This window comes from Notechis scutatus, chromosome 6 (genome assembly GCF_049901735.1).
Source record: "Notechis scutatus isolate UNSWTSFEM ecotype Mainland chromosome 6, rNotScu1.2, whole genome shotgun sequence".
In the NCBI taxonomy this organism is placed as follows: domain Eukaryota; kingdom Metazoa; phylum Chordata; class Lepidosauria; order Squamata; family Elapidae; genus Notechis; species Notechis scutatus.
Window position 1 is genome coordinate 54,896,556 of NC_142014.1, and position 13,532 is coordinate 54,910,087.

The 13,532-nt window shown below is 39.6% G+C and overlaps 1 protein-coding gene across 1 annotated transcript in view; it reads left to right on the forward strand.

Moving 5' to 3' along the window:
- TMPRSS6 (transmembrane serine protease 6) overlaps positions 1-13,407 on the forward strand; it is a 34,110-nt gene extending 20,703 nt beyond the window's left edge. Inside the window, exons 11-18 of the mRNA XM_026694922.2 lie at positions 1,353-1,498; positions 2,627-2,725; positions 3,680-3,793; positions 5,041-5,157; positions 7,019-7,190; positions 8,393-8,664; positions 9,675-9,811; positions 10,476-13,407. Coding sequence (XP_026550707.1) covers positions 1,353-1,498; positions 2,627-2,725; positions 3,680-3,793; positions 5,041-5,157; positions 7,019-7,190; positions 8,393-8,664; positions 9,675-9,811; positions 10,476-10,637 — 1,219 coding nt within the window. The 3' untranslated portion in view covers positions 10,638-13,407. The remainder of the gene's footprint in view (positions 1-1,352; positions 1,499-2,626; positions 2,726-3,679; positions 3,794-5,040; positions 5,158-7,018; positions 7,191-8,392; positions 8,665-9,674; positions 9,812-10,475) is intronic.
- The last annotated feature ends 125 nt before the right edge of the window (positions 13,408-13,532 follow it).

Below are 13,532 nucleotides of genomic sequence, written 5' to 3' on the forward strand. Positions count from 1 at the left end.
ATCTTACAGGAGTGACATACAAGAAACTATATCTATGATAGTAAAACAAATAGGAAAGCTTTTTTTTTAAAAAAAAAAAACTCTTGACTTTCCTATCTGATATCCTTCAAACATGCTGAATATCAACTACCCAACCTAGCCAGCATGCTGCTTTTTAGGATTTATAAAGAGGACCAAGTTTGAGAAATTTTCTCTATTTAAAAGTCTCTTTTGTTCTATTTTAGAAGTGGAAGAGAAGACTTAAGCAATTAAAGATGAACAATGCAGTCCTAGATATGCTTAATCAGAGTAAGCTTCAATAGATTCAGCAGGACTTAAATTTACAAAATGCATCTGAGTTCATGAAACAACTTTTCCACAAAGAAATTGGATGGTTTCATAACTTTTATAAAATCAGTCTCTTGCTAGCTGTAAGTTAAATTCTGTAATGAAATTGCTCTCTTCACGAATACTCTAGCTCATTGTTAAATGACTTGGAATTATATTTCAGGCTGAGTTTCCCTTCATCTCTGCTATCCATCACTCAAGAATGTGACTCTTGAGAAATGATTTCTTTATCTGCTTCTGCGGCATCATATCTTCAGTGTATTGAGTTCTTGGGACTGTGCATTTAACAACTGCATGATGGACTGATATTCAGAATATACAGTTTTCCATTTTTGCTATACTCTCGATGCTAAGGAAAATTGCACTTGCTAGATTTCTGGTAATAATTCATTTTTAAAAAGAAAAAGTGTTTTGCCTTAAAGGTATTGAAAAACAAGATCCAATTCTCCTCCCCCCCCGCAACAGTTTTTTCTTGCTATATAGCTACATTACTTAAATTGGCTCAATTTTTAAAAGAAATCAAAGTTTGAATTTGGTCTCAAGTTTGTAATTCATTTCCTCCACTTTTTCAACATTATACTTTCATCAGGTGAGCCTTCTTCCCGCTGCCATGGTTTATGCCCTCTTCCCAATTTTTTAAAACCAGGCCTGGATGGCCCCAGAATTTATTTTAATTTTGGGGCGGGGTGGGAGTGTTTAGCAACTTGGGTTCTAGTGTTCTGGTTGTGTCCACAACTAATGCCAACCTCCGGGTGCATATACTGTATAGCTGATCCTGGAAGAGAGTAACTTATTCTAAATTTATCCACTGGGGGAATTGTAGGTAATTTTACGATGGCAGTTGTCTCACAGTTGCTGTGTTCATTACCAGCAAGCCTGGCTGTTGGAAGGGATCCAGAAGATGATGATTTTGACCTTCTCTTGCTCCCTAAATTTCATGGCATCTTTCTTCCGATACTCCTGGTGTTTTCAAAGGCAAGATGGTTGGTTGTGATTTATGGCCCTAGTCTCTTTTAAAAATCTAGATTCTGTGGTCTGCGGATTTTGCAAGCCTATGCTGAAAGAATCCCTGTGATGTCTAGAGCTGGTGTCACCATCAACTTTACTTCTCAGATCTCCCTAACAGGGCCTGGAGTATGGGCTGCTTACAGTCTATATAATCAGTCAGACCGTAAGTATATAGCAGTCTCTGAAACATGCAGTTCAGCTAACTGGAAACTTGTGGAAAAACCAACGCATGCCTTGTTATGAATGTTGCCATGAATCAAGGGCTAAACTTGTTTCAGACTAATGGGGAACTGGATGCTTTACAGCAGAACATCAATATTATTTAATTGCAGGGGACATTTTCCTAAATGGCCTAGAATGGCGTCTTTTGCGTGATCAGCACTACACTTGCAGGTTTTCAATATTCTGCTATGGATCTGGACTCCTGCCTCAAATTTGCTGCCAGATCTAACAAAAGAGGTGGGGGAGGGGAGTTTCTGCTATTTTCTAGTACCATCCACACAAACTAATATCCTAATAAATTAATATAAGCATAGTATTTTTACCATACAAGTTGGTACTTTGAATTGAAAAAAATTCAGGTAATATTCTGCTCTCTTCTATGATGGGCAGGCCTCACTTTAGATCCCACTAAAATGTCAGAACTAAATGCAACACCAAAGACCAAGTTCCATAGATTTAACTCATAGATAGTGGTGGACTGTTCTCCAGGTTCTAATGTGACTGTCAGTTTTTGTATAGTATTAAGGCTGGTGCCAGGTTAGAAGCCAGAAGACAATGAGTTTTAGTTTCACCTTAGCACAGAACCAGCTAGATATTGTTGGCCAACTCTTTTAACTTCAGCTCTAGGAACTGTTTCTGAAATTCTTGCCAAGAAAATAGCAGGCACTAGTCTAGGTAATCACCGGGAAATGCACAAGACTGTGTTGAAGGCACATATACACACACACACAAACACATGCATGCATGCACGCAGTCAAATGCACACACCATCACTCACTCTTCTAAAAGTGAGTTTCCTAGTTTCTAATTTTACAGCTGATATTACATGAATTAAAAGACTTTTATGGATTTAATACCATATTGACAATAATCATTTATTGCTGACTGGGGACTCTTTCATTCTCATGTTTCAAAATTATATTATAGATTCAATTTCACATCGAATTAGAAGTAGATTGGAAGCACAGCACAATATTTCAATATTTAAACTAAATTTTGAAAATGTATCCTATTAATATAATAATCCAACTAATATTCCACTTTATTTTCCATTTTTTTTAAAAAAAAGCATGCCCCAGAGAATTTCTTTGCCTTGTGAATGGTTTATGTGTGCCAGCTTGTGATGGAATTGAAGACTGTCCCAATGGATTAGATGAGAGAAACTGTGGTGAGCAATGCTTTATCATTTCCCTCCCTTATCTTCACATCGTACTTGACTTAATAAATAATCGTCCTTTTTGATCAAGACGATCCCTGCAGGTGAGCTTTTCTCAAAGAGTTTATTCCTCACAGAAGAGTTTATTCCTATCTACGAGTCAACTTCTCCAAAACATATTGAACATTACACTTTCAGAATCACCTGAAGTTCCTATGATGCAGCCAATGGTGAGAAACAATTGGTTGCTATGGGAAAGGACATCTATAAATGAAGAAATAGAAGCTACATTCATGAACTGCTCTGTCATGTAGCTATGAACCCCGCTGGCAGAACCTAGACATGGAAGAGTAGATATATATTTTCACACCCAATCAAACATACAATCTCAAAAAAACAACACCACCACATTATCTTATAATGTGGATTGATTAACATCATTGCTGGTTGATTTAAGTCTGTAACTCAAGAAATCACATTCTAGCTTGCTTTTTTTCCTGTTTTTTTTTTAACATATCCAGAGACTATGCTCTATGAAACATTTATTGCTTATGTGATTTCTCTCTCTCTCTCTCTCTTTCTGTGTGTGTGTGTCTGTGTCTGTGTCTGTGTCTGTGCATCTGTGTGTATAGAGGTGAAAAAGATCTTGGGATAGTTAATTGAATGTGAACTGACATGTAGTTGCTACAAAACAGCAAATCTAACTGTAAAGTATATTTTCATATAAAGTACAATTGCCTGAATTTCAAAAGCACTGTTATACTGGATGGCCAATGAAAATTCACTTATTCTATAAAAACAACATAAAGGCAAAGGCCTTTCAAATAACCACCGACACAAAAAGACATATGAAAATACATTGGGTATTGTGTGCCAATTGTATCATTTCACTTTTTCATCCCTGTTGTTCTTCTTCCTCCTGATTTCTCTTCTTTCTTTTCCTTATTATGCTTTGCAATTTGCCAGTCTGCCCCGCAAAATTTCAATGTCAGGAAGACAGCATGTGCATCGAGTTCTCCAAGGTCTGTGATAAACATCTGGATTGCATCAATGGGAGTGACGAGGAGCAATGCAACGAAGGTATAAAATCCAGAACCATCTATTAAATAAACTTTCTAGAACCTGCTATCTATCCTCAGAAATCCCATTAACTGAGATAGAGCCATGAAGGCACAGTGGCTAGAATACAGTATTGTGGGATAACTCTGCAGACTGCCAGCAGTTTGAACAGCTCAAGATTGGCTCAGCTTTCTATCTTTCCAAGAGCGATAAAATGAGGACCCAGATTGTTGGGGGTAATATGCTGACTCTGCAAACTGCTTAGATAGGTCTATAAAGCACTGTGAAGCAGTGTATAAGACGAGGTACTATTGCTATAGTATGAGACATGAAGTTTTACATATTTGGAGGACACTAAATTGAGGGGAAATGTAAATGTATTGCATTTCCTATATCCATATACTGTTTATAGGATATATAGGATAGGATATACAGTATTCACACACACACACACATATATATGGATATTAGTTAATTTAATGAGAGCTGACATGCAATGCTGCTGCAAAAAAGCAAGTGTAAATTTAGATTACATCAATAGAAAGTATAATTTTCAAATCAAGGGAAGGAATCATTCCACTCTATTCTGAACCGATCAGCTGCCCTGTTGTTTCCTATTTTGTACCACATTCTTGAAATGCCTGAAAGGAAACCACTTGAGTGAAGGTCAGTACCTGCTCTTTTTTATTCCAGAACACAGGAAGTGAAGTGAATGATTTAAGACATAGGAAGTCAAATTGCAGTTAAATGTTAAGGGGGAGAAATTTCCTAACAGTTAAAGCAGCTCAGTAGAGGAACTAATTGGAAGTTCAAGCAGAGGCTCTACCATCTTGATCTGGATTCCCGAAAGTTGGACTTGATGACCTAAGTGACTCCTTCCATATGATTCCATCTGCATTTTAAAACAAGTCTAGCTTGCCTTACTTGTAGCTTTGTTTTCAGAGGACAAATTGCTCCTTAATATAAACGCAATGGGCACCGATGTTGTGATTGTCACTTTCTTTTCACCATTATCATACCTTTGAGGCTGAGCTTCATGACTGTAATCAAGTACAGCTGGTAGGTAATTTGTGGAACCACCAATACTGCCAAGTTATAACTCTCAGCCAACGTGGTTAATTCCTAACATTTCTGGACATGGTAATTCATGCACATATGGAAGGTCACAAATTCTCCACCCTGTGAGAAAATTGCAGTAATGTACTAAGTGCAACAAATGGTAAGAATAAAACCATATTCTCTTTCCACCACATAATATACTTTTGCAGGAATCCCTTGTGGACTTTACACTTACCAATGTGCTGATGGGAACTGTGTGAAGAAGCCCAACCCTCAATGTGACTCAGTCCCTGATTGCAAGGATCAATCAGATGAAAGGCAATGTGGTAAGCAACTAAGCAACTCAGAGGAAGAGATCCATCCTAGTCAGAGGAATATCTAAAAGCATCTCAGTTTCTTCTGATTAGAATGATCTTAATAGCAGAGCCATTCTGCTATTCATTCTGTCAAGGGTGGCTGGCACTAGGCTTCAGTCCTATGCACTAGTCTTTTCCAACTGTTGGGACTGCAGTTCTCAGAACTTCCAGCAAGCATGATCATACGTAACTTACCTGGAGGATATTAGTATCTTTCTGATTTGGGTTGATAGAATCCGTAATTCTGGGTGGTCTGAAATGCTACAGCAGTTCGGAGGGACTCAATATCAAACGGCTATCATGCAGAGTATCAACACCCTCCTTCTGAGAGGAATAATATATGAGTGGGAAAGTTTATGTGAATGGATATTATCATGTATATATTGAATCATTCTTGTCAAAAGAACAATAATACCCAAAGTATATTTTTATCTTTTCATTGAAATCAAAACTTGCATTTTACCCCTTTCTATTCCAATAATTATTTCCCCACATAGATTAATCCATTTTTCCACTTGCATTTACACGGCTCCAAAGGTTGAGTGTGACTGTTTTGGCAAGAAATATAAAATGGTGAATGAAGATGATATGCAGTTTCCTGTGGCAGAAATATTTAAAAATCCATATGTATTATTTTGTTAGATTTATACCCTGCTTTTCCTCTAAGACAGGGTTGTCAAACTCACATCATCACGGCATTGTCACGTGATGTGTCACAACTTTTTCCATTTTGTTAAACCGGGCATGGGCGTGGCCAGTGCGTGACGCATCCGGCCCATGGTCCGTGAGTTTGACAGCCCTGCTCTAAGAAAAGTGACAGATACAGTATTCTTTCCTCCATTCCCCCAATTTAAAACAACAGACTGTTGTTTTTCTATGGCTGATAGTGAATTGATATGTCTGTCCTTAGTCCAATTTCTTTTATTATTACTGCGTACTGTGGTCAACATCAACATTTGTGGGCAAAAAGCGGCTGAGAGTAGATTTTTCAGCTGGTAATTGGGTAGAAAACTTTGACATTTGAAACTCATTCCAAAGTTAAGTCTTAGGAGCAACTTTTTATTTTTAAAAAACATGCTCATTATAAACACATTTACAATGCACAACTTGGACTATGTTCTCACAGAATCTGCTCCGATTTCACAAGAAATAAAGAGATGCAATTAATATAAAAATTTCATATAATTTGAATGGTTATGAAAATTCTTGGTTTCAAGATTCAGTTAGAAGGAAATACTGTCAAGACTCTGAACCGGCTTTTTGAATTGAACCAATGATTCTGATCAAATTGGGTGGTTTTTTTTTTCAAAATTCAGAAAATGTTTTGGATTAATTCGATGCTCAAATTGGATTGCCAATCCAAGAATTCAAACTGAAACCAACCAGCTGTTCCTAATGGAGTCAATCATCAAACTGCACACTCACAATTTGTTCACCAGCATTATATGCCAAGTGATTAATGTACAAAAGCCAATTCAATGTAATTAGGGATTTGGACTGAGTCCAGAAAAACTCAAGTTTGGATCTGCCAATCATCGGCAACCTATATATGCTCACAAGAATGGTTGTGAAGATAAAATGATGGGAGATGCCACTGCCCTAGTATACCAACTTAAACTTCCTCCCAGAGCCCAAAGCTTGAGGCATAAATGAGTGGTAATCATAAAGGAAAACCTGGATTTTTCTGTAGGTATTATTTTTCAAAACAGGAAAACAAAATCCCTCATAAAGAATCTTGCAAGTACACTTTTTCCTCTCCCCCACTCTGTTCTACCATTAGCCTTCATTCTTCTCGTTCTTTCTATTTCCTAATGTTTCTCTTTTTTCCCAGACTGTGGAATGCAGGAAACAGCAACACAGAGAATTGTTGGGGGTGCTCATTCTGTGGAAGGGGAGTGGCCTTGGCAAGCGAGTTTGCAAGTGCGGGGGCACCACCTTTGCGGGGGAACATTGATTGCAGATCGCTGGGTGATCACTGCAGCTCACTGTTTCCAGGAAGATAGGTAAATAAAAGGATGGGTGGCTTAAAACTCATCTTTTGACGTTTGCTTTTTGTCACACTATCAGATGCACTGCATTTCCTTAATCAGATAAATTAATAGTGCTGAACAAACAATTAAATATATACATTTAGCCAGGGGTGGGATTCAAGTTTTTTAACAACCGGTTCTGTGGGCGTGGCTTAGTTGGTGGGCATGGCTTGGTGGTTATGTGACTGGCTGGGTGTGGCCAACTCAATATCACTCACATCGAGGCACGCATCTCCTCACCTGGCCTCTCATGGCTGTGGGGGTGCTGCAATAGTCGTAAGTGTGAAAAATGGTCATAAGTCACTTTTTTCAGTGCCATTGTAACTTTGAATGGTCACTCCACACAAGCGAAGTACCAACAAAGGAGGGGGGAAAAACTCCAGAGACAGGAAGTCTAGTCCTGCCAAGAGGGTTAATAAGGGTTAATGGAGAGGCAGTTTCTATAAGCAACACCAGAATGTTTCCTTCCTGCCTTACTTACAGGATTAGTCCAGTAATTTCTTCTAACAACCAGTTCTCCAAACTGCTTAGAATGTAACAACCAGTTCTAGCGAATAGGTGCGAACCTGTAGAATCCCACCCCTGCATTTAGCCTATAGCAAATCCACAATCTTGTAGTAATGTTTTTGCTAGCTTTTTGTTTCTCCTTGTTTATTGTTCTAGGGTTGCTTCTGGAAGAATACTGCATAACATCCTGCCTGTTATTCTGCCCCACCCCATTGCTTTCCTCTCACCGTTTCTTTTTCAAGATAGGTTCTCGTGATAAGAGATGTTGTTGGTATTTTGAGATATTATAGGACTCTTGCATAAAACCAACATGTCTACTCCTTTATTTATAGCCACTATCTAAGCTAATTTTAACCGCTCCTAGTTTCTCTCTTCCTCTTTTCCCTTTCCTCCCTGCAAGCAACTATGTGCTTACAATGTTCTTTCTTTAGGATAAGCCTCCCTACAGAAGATGCAATGACCTGTGACTAACAAAATCTTACCCATTAATAAAGCCAGTTCCATAAATTTTGGGTCTGGGGCAGAGTTTGACAGGGCATTAAGACAGTTTCCTTTCTTTCCTAAACAGAGTCTTTGAGCCTTTGAGCTGTACTTGGGAGCTGGACACATATAGTATCAAGAGAAAAACCAAAGTTGCTTATGTTATTTCCCACTCTTTTCTTCTGCAGTCAGGTTTCCCCCACAGTCTGGACCGTATACCTGGGCAAGCACTTTCTGAATGTCAGTAGCCACAATGAGGTTTCCTTCAAAGTGAACCGTATCTTGCAGCATCCCTACTATGAAGAAGACAGCCACGACTATGACGTGGCTCTGTTGCAGCTTGACCATCCAGTCATCTATTCTGCTTTCATCCAGCCCATCTGCTTGCCTGCCAGCTCTCATCTCTTTGAGCCTGGCCTCTTGTGTTGGGTCACAGGCTGGGGTGCAGTCAAGGAAGGAGGTACAGTGTTTGGTTTGTCTGTCCTTAAGGGCCCCCGTTTTTTTTAATTTAAAAGGATGAATCAGATATAATCATAGGGTCAAAAAGGCATCCTAAGCTTTTGCCAAAAGGAGTGTGCAAAACTTATTAAAAGTTGGCCAGTGAAAGCATATTCAGCCTCATAGGAATACATGTGTGCTAAACTCATGCCAAGCATTGCAAGAGCTTTGCAACAAGATGCTACCAAGCTCCCTCTAGTGGATCCTTGCATAAACCATGCAAATATTGCAGCATATTTAGGAATACCAGGGAGTTGACTTCAAGATTTGTTCCTTTCCTCTTTCCCCTCCATAAGTACATTAGGTTTGTTCAAGAGGTTCTTCCAAACATCTGGAACAAAAGCTACTCATTCTAGAACAGCAGCCAGAGGAATAATACCACTGGATTCAACCCATTCTGTTAGGTTTCAATAGGCCATCTTATTTTCTAAACGGTTGTTGTTGTTGTTAGTTGCGAAGTTGTGTCTGACCCATGGACAATGTTCCTCCAGGCCTTCCTGTCCTCTACCATCCCCTGGAGTCCATGCAAACTGCTTTAGTGACTCCATCCAGCCACCTCATTCTCTGCCATTCCCTTCTTCTTTTGCCTTACTAAATAGTATCACTACATTTCTTATTCAATTGAAATTTCCTAAAACAGAGAAATGTGATTATGATGTCACACACTTTTTAGCATGAAGCAGGTAAACATTGACCTGAAAAAACTGTTGCATCCCTATAGAACAGGATTTCATTCCAATCTCCACATATTCTATAGCAAGGTTTCTCAACCTTGGCATTTTTTAAGACTTGTGGACTTCAACTCCCAGAATTCCCCATACAGGGGAATTCTGGGAACTGAGGTCCATGCGTCATTAAGTTGCCAAGGTTAAAAACCTTGCCAAAGAATATGTAGAGATTGGAATTTCATAGGAACAGGAAATATCTTCTTCCTCTGGTCACTTCTGCTAACCTGCAGCTCCTTTCCCACAGGTCCTACAAGCAAGATTTTGCAAAAGGTGGATGTGCAATTAGTTCAGCAAGACATCTGCAGTGAAGCTTATCACTATCAGGTCTCTCCCAGAATGCTTTGTGCTGGCTACCAGGAGGGCAAAAAGGATTCCTGTCAGGTATCTTTAAGCACTAGTTTCCATGATCTAGAACAGTGATGGCTAACCTTTTCAGCTTGGTGTGTCGAAAATCGGGAAAAAGTGTAGCCTTCCTCGGGTCGTGTGTCACTTCAAGAAATATCAATAATTTGGTTTATGACAGACTGGGCTGGGGTGATCACACAGGGCTGTGAAACTTGTCTCCCTGGTCTCAGGGCTGCAGGTGCAGGATGTGGGGATTGGAAGGCCACCTTACAGGACTGTGAACCTCATGGATCTCCTTTCCTCCTGTAGCGTTCCTGAGGTAATGAAACTGACAAACCTCAGTTTATGGCGGTTAAAACTGGTTCTCTGCTGCAAAGATCTTGCGGCAGCGGTAACACCACACCTCCATGCAACAAGCAGGGAGCAGGGATTGGAGCAGAGCACAGGCAGCCTCTAATATGCAGGTTTTCCCCACACCAACAGGCGTGTCAGTCAAAGTGCCTCGGCGTGTCACAAGTGACACGCGTGTCATAGGTTAGCCATCACTGATCTAGAAAGAACTTTTCCCTCTCCTGTGATGCTGCCTTATTTGCATGCAATGTCACACACTGAGTGTTGCAAAGATCATTACACAGAGCTTTCTCTTTTCTTTCTATTCGAATTATTTTTGCCCTGACTGCTCTTTGGTTTCACTTTCTAGGGAGATTCTGGAGGCCCTCTTGTTTGCCAGGAAGCCAGTGGCAAATGGTTTCTAGCTGGAGTGGTGAGCTGGGGAATGGGTTGTGCACGTCCCAAAGACTATGGAGTATATACCAGAATCACTAGTGTAAAGGAATGGATGAAACAAACTATGTCAAACTGAGCATCATTCCAAATCCTCCTTTTGTTACAAGGAAACACTGTTGAGGAGACACCTTTAGTCTTTGTCCCACTGTTTCAAATAGCCAAACCTGTGGAGACATCCCATCTTACACCTGGCTCCTGTTGCACCTGATATTCAAGCACTGGTCTTTAAGGAAGTTTTAATGTGTGGAGAAGCCAACGAAGGCCACTGAAGAAAGATTGTTGAAAATAAATATGAAATTTGAGAAGCTGCTCCAATGTAACAACAGAGAGGTGTGGTGTTCTCCTTCAAAAGGTATTGACTGTAGACTGGCCCTTATATTAGTTTGGATGGAAACTCCAAGACATTAGGGAAATTGATTCTCTTGAATGTTAAATGTGGAAGTAGAAATTGGAAGTCCATCCAGTTTTTCTTGTATTATATCAATTCCAAAATGGTAGTGACGAAAACACTGAGAAATGGGAGGAGCTGTTTGTGGAATGTTAAGGGAAGAGCATCAGGTGAATTTTGTATTATTACTTACATGACCCATGCCTTATCTACATGCTGATTATTTGAAAAAAAAATTAGGCATGGATTTTCCTACTGCTAAAATTATTGGAGTTTTCAATGTATTTCAAGGTCACATCCTTATCCAACAGTAGTCACCCACCTACTGCATCTTCATCCCAAACTACTACGTGGATGAGGTAGGAACGGATGCCTCTTAATTTAAGACTGGCAATAAAAATCCTTAAAATGCCAAATGAGAAAGCAGAGACTTGTTGTCCCACGTGTTTGCATAATGGCCCTGCTTGCACAAATTGGCCGGTCTAGTGATCCCTTTCCCTGGCCAAATGATCCACTGTTATGTCCTGACAGTGCACGATATCTGACGGCCATTTCCTTTAGTTCTGCAGGAAACAAGTGACCAGCTAGATCAAAACAACCTACTTCTACTTTAAGGCATCCAGGTAGATTGACTCCCTTTACAAAAATTAAGATTCATTCATTGCATGAGATCATTTCATTGATCTGGACTGAAGAGCAGAGATGTTTTGCGGTCAAAATGTTTACTGAAAATTTAAATAAGATTTCAGGCACCTTACAATATTTGACAGCAAAAGAGAAATTCTGTCAATAAATGCAAGGGATCTTGTAACTGAATAACCTCAGCTTATGTTCAGAGCTATAGCTTTGTACAGAAATTATAATGAAACCATTCTGAAAATGATATAAGCATGCTTCACAGGTTTCCAATACTAGTGGGCCTCTTGCCAACAAGAGGATGTTTGTTGCACAGCATAAATGTATCTTCTTTTTTGAATCTGCACATGTATGGTGTATTTGTCCTTAGTAAAAATTGTTAAGAGCTTTTATTTTAACATCCCATCAACTTGGACATACTCCTTACAATGATATTATGGCGACTTTAAATGTAGCAGGACTGTGGCAGGCTAGCATTAGGATATGGGTTGAAGCTACTGGACTCATTCTGAAGTAGAATTACCACCACCTCCTGATAAATAGAAGAGCTGGTAAACACAAGACGATCTTATTAAATTGGTAACTTGCTTGTTCAAGAAGTATCACCCTTGGATGATACTTCCCCATGTTTTGTTTAAAGCAAGGGTGTCAAACTCAAGGCCCGTGGACCGGATCCGGCTTGCGGGGTGCTTAGATCTGGCCCGCGGGGCTGTCCTGGAAACAACAAAGGACTGGGCCACGATGCCTCTGCCTGCAGAAATGAAGCTGGGGAGGGCCACGTGCAGCCCCCCTGGGCTGCATTTTTACTGGCAGAGGACTGCAGAAGGCCATCCCAGATGAAACTGGGGCCTGGAGGAGTAGCACCCACCCTAGCCATACATCCCCGAGGTCAAACACAACCCTGATGTGGCCCTCAATGAAATCGAGTTTGACGCCCCTGGTTTTAAACTGATAAGCTGCTAGCAATTACCCTGTGCTTATTCCTAATCAATGAAGAGGGGCTCTACCTATTCTCCAAAGCACCCCGAAGACAGAACAAGGAGGAATGGATGGAAACTAATCAAGGAGAGAGAAGCACCCGAGAACTAAGGATAAATTTCCTGACTGAACAATAAATCAGTGGAACAACAAGAAATTGTGGATGCTCCAACACTGGAGGTTTTTTAAAGAAGAGATTGGATAACTATTTGTCTGAAATGATATAAGATTTCCTGCTTGAGCAGGGGGTTGGACTAGAAGACCTCCAAGGTCCCTTTCAACTCTGTTATTCTATTAATTCCAAACCAATCAACTTGGTTTCAGAAATAAGACACACTTCGTGTGATATGGGTGGTTATATACATTTGATAAATAAATACAATTCTGGTACCACCAGAAACCGCTCATAGCATTCTAAGCTAGTACAAATTGTTTTAGCACTGAAAGGGGCCAAATCTTTTAAGAAATTCTGCTTTCCACCAGAGGGCAGAAAAAACACACAAACTCAAAACCAATAACTATTTTGTTATTCTTCCATGACCATATAGCTGGTTTCTGAAGCTGTTATTTCAATCTGATAAGACCATCCATGCCTGGTTTGAATCAACAGCCCTTTGGAATACATTCTTTAATACTGAAAATGTTCCTAGTTCCTCCTTCAGTCACAAAATTGAACTCATGTTTTCAAAGAAGTAAATAGTTGCACATGAAAGACAGAATTCATACTTGGAATATTTCTTTCCTAATTTTAAATACTTTTAAATACTTCAGAGAGATTAAAACTGTGTGTTTTGGTAAAGGTTTACCAAAGTCCTTAATCAATAAAATTATGGCTGTGATTGTATACCATACTAAGTCATGGTTTCCTTAAATGAGATATGGTTTAGTAAACAAATTCCAGTTATTATCTATATTTGGAAAACACATTTCATTTAACATGTTTCCTGAACACAAACTAAGGTTCCTGAG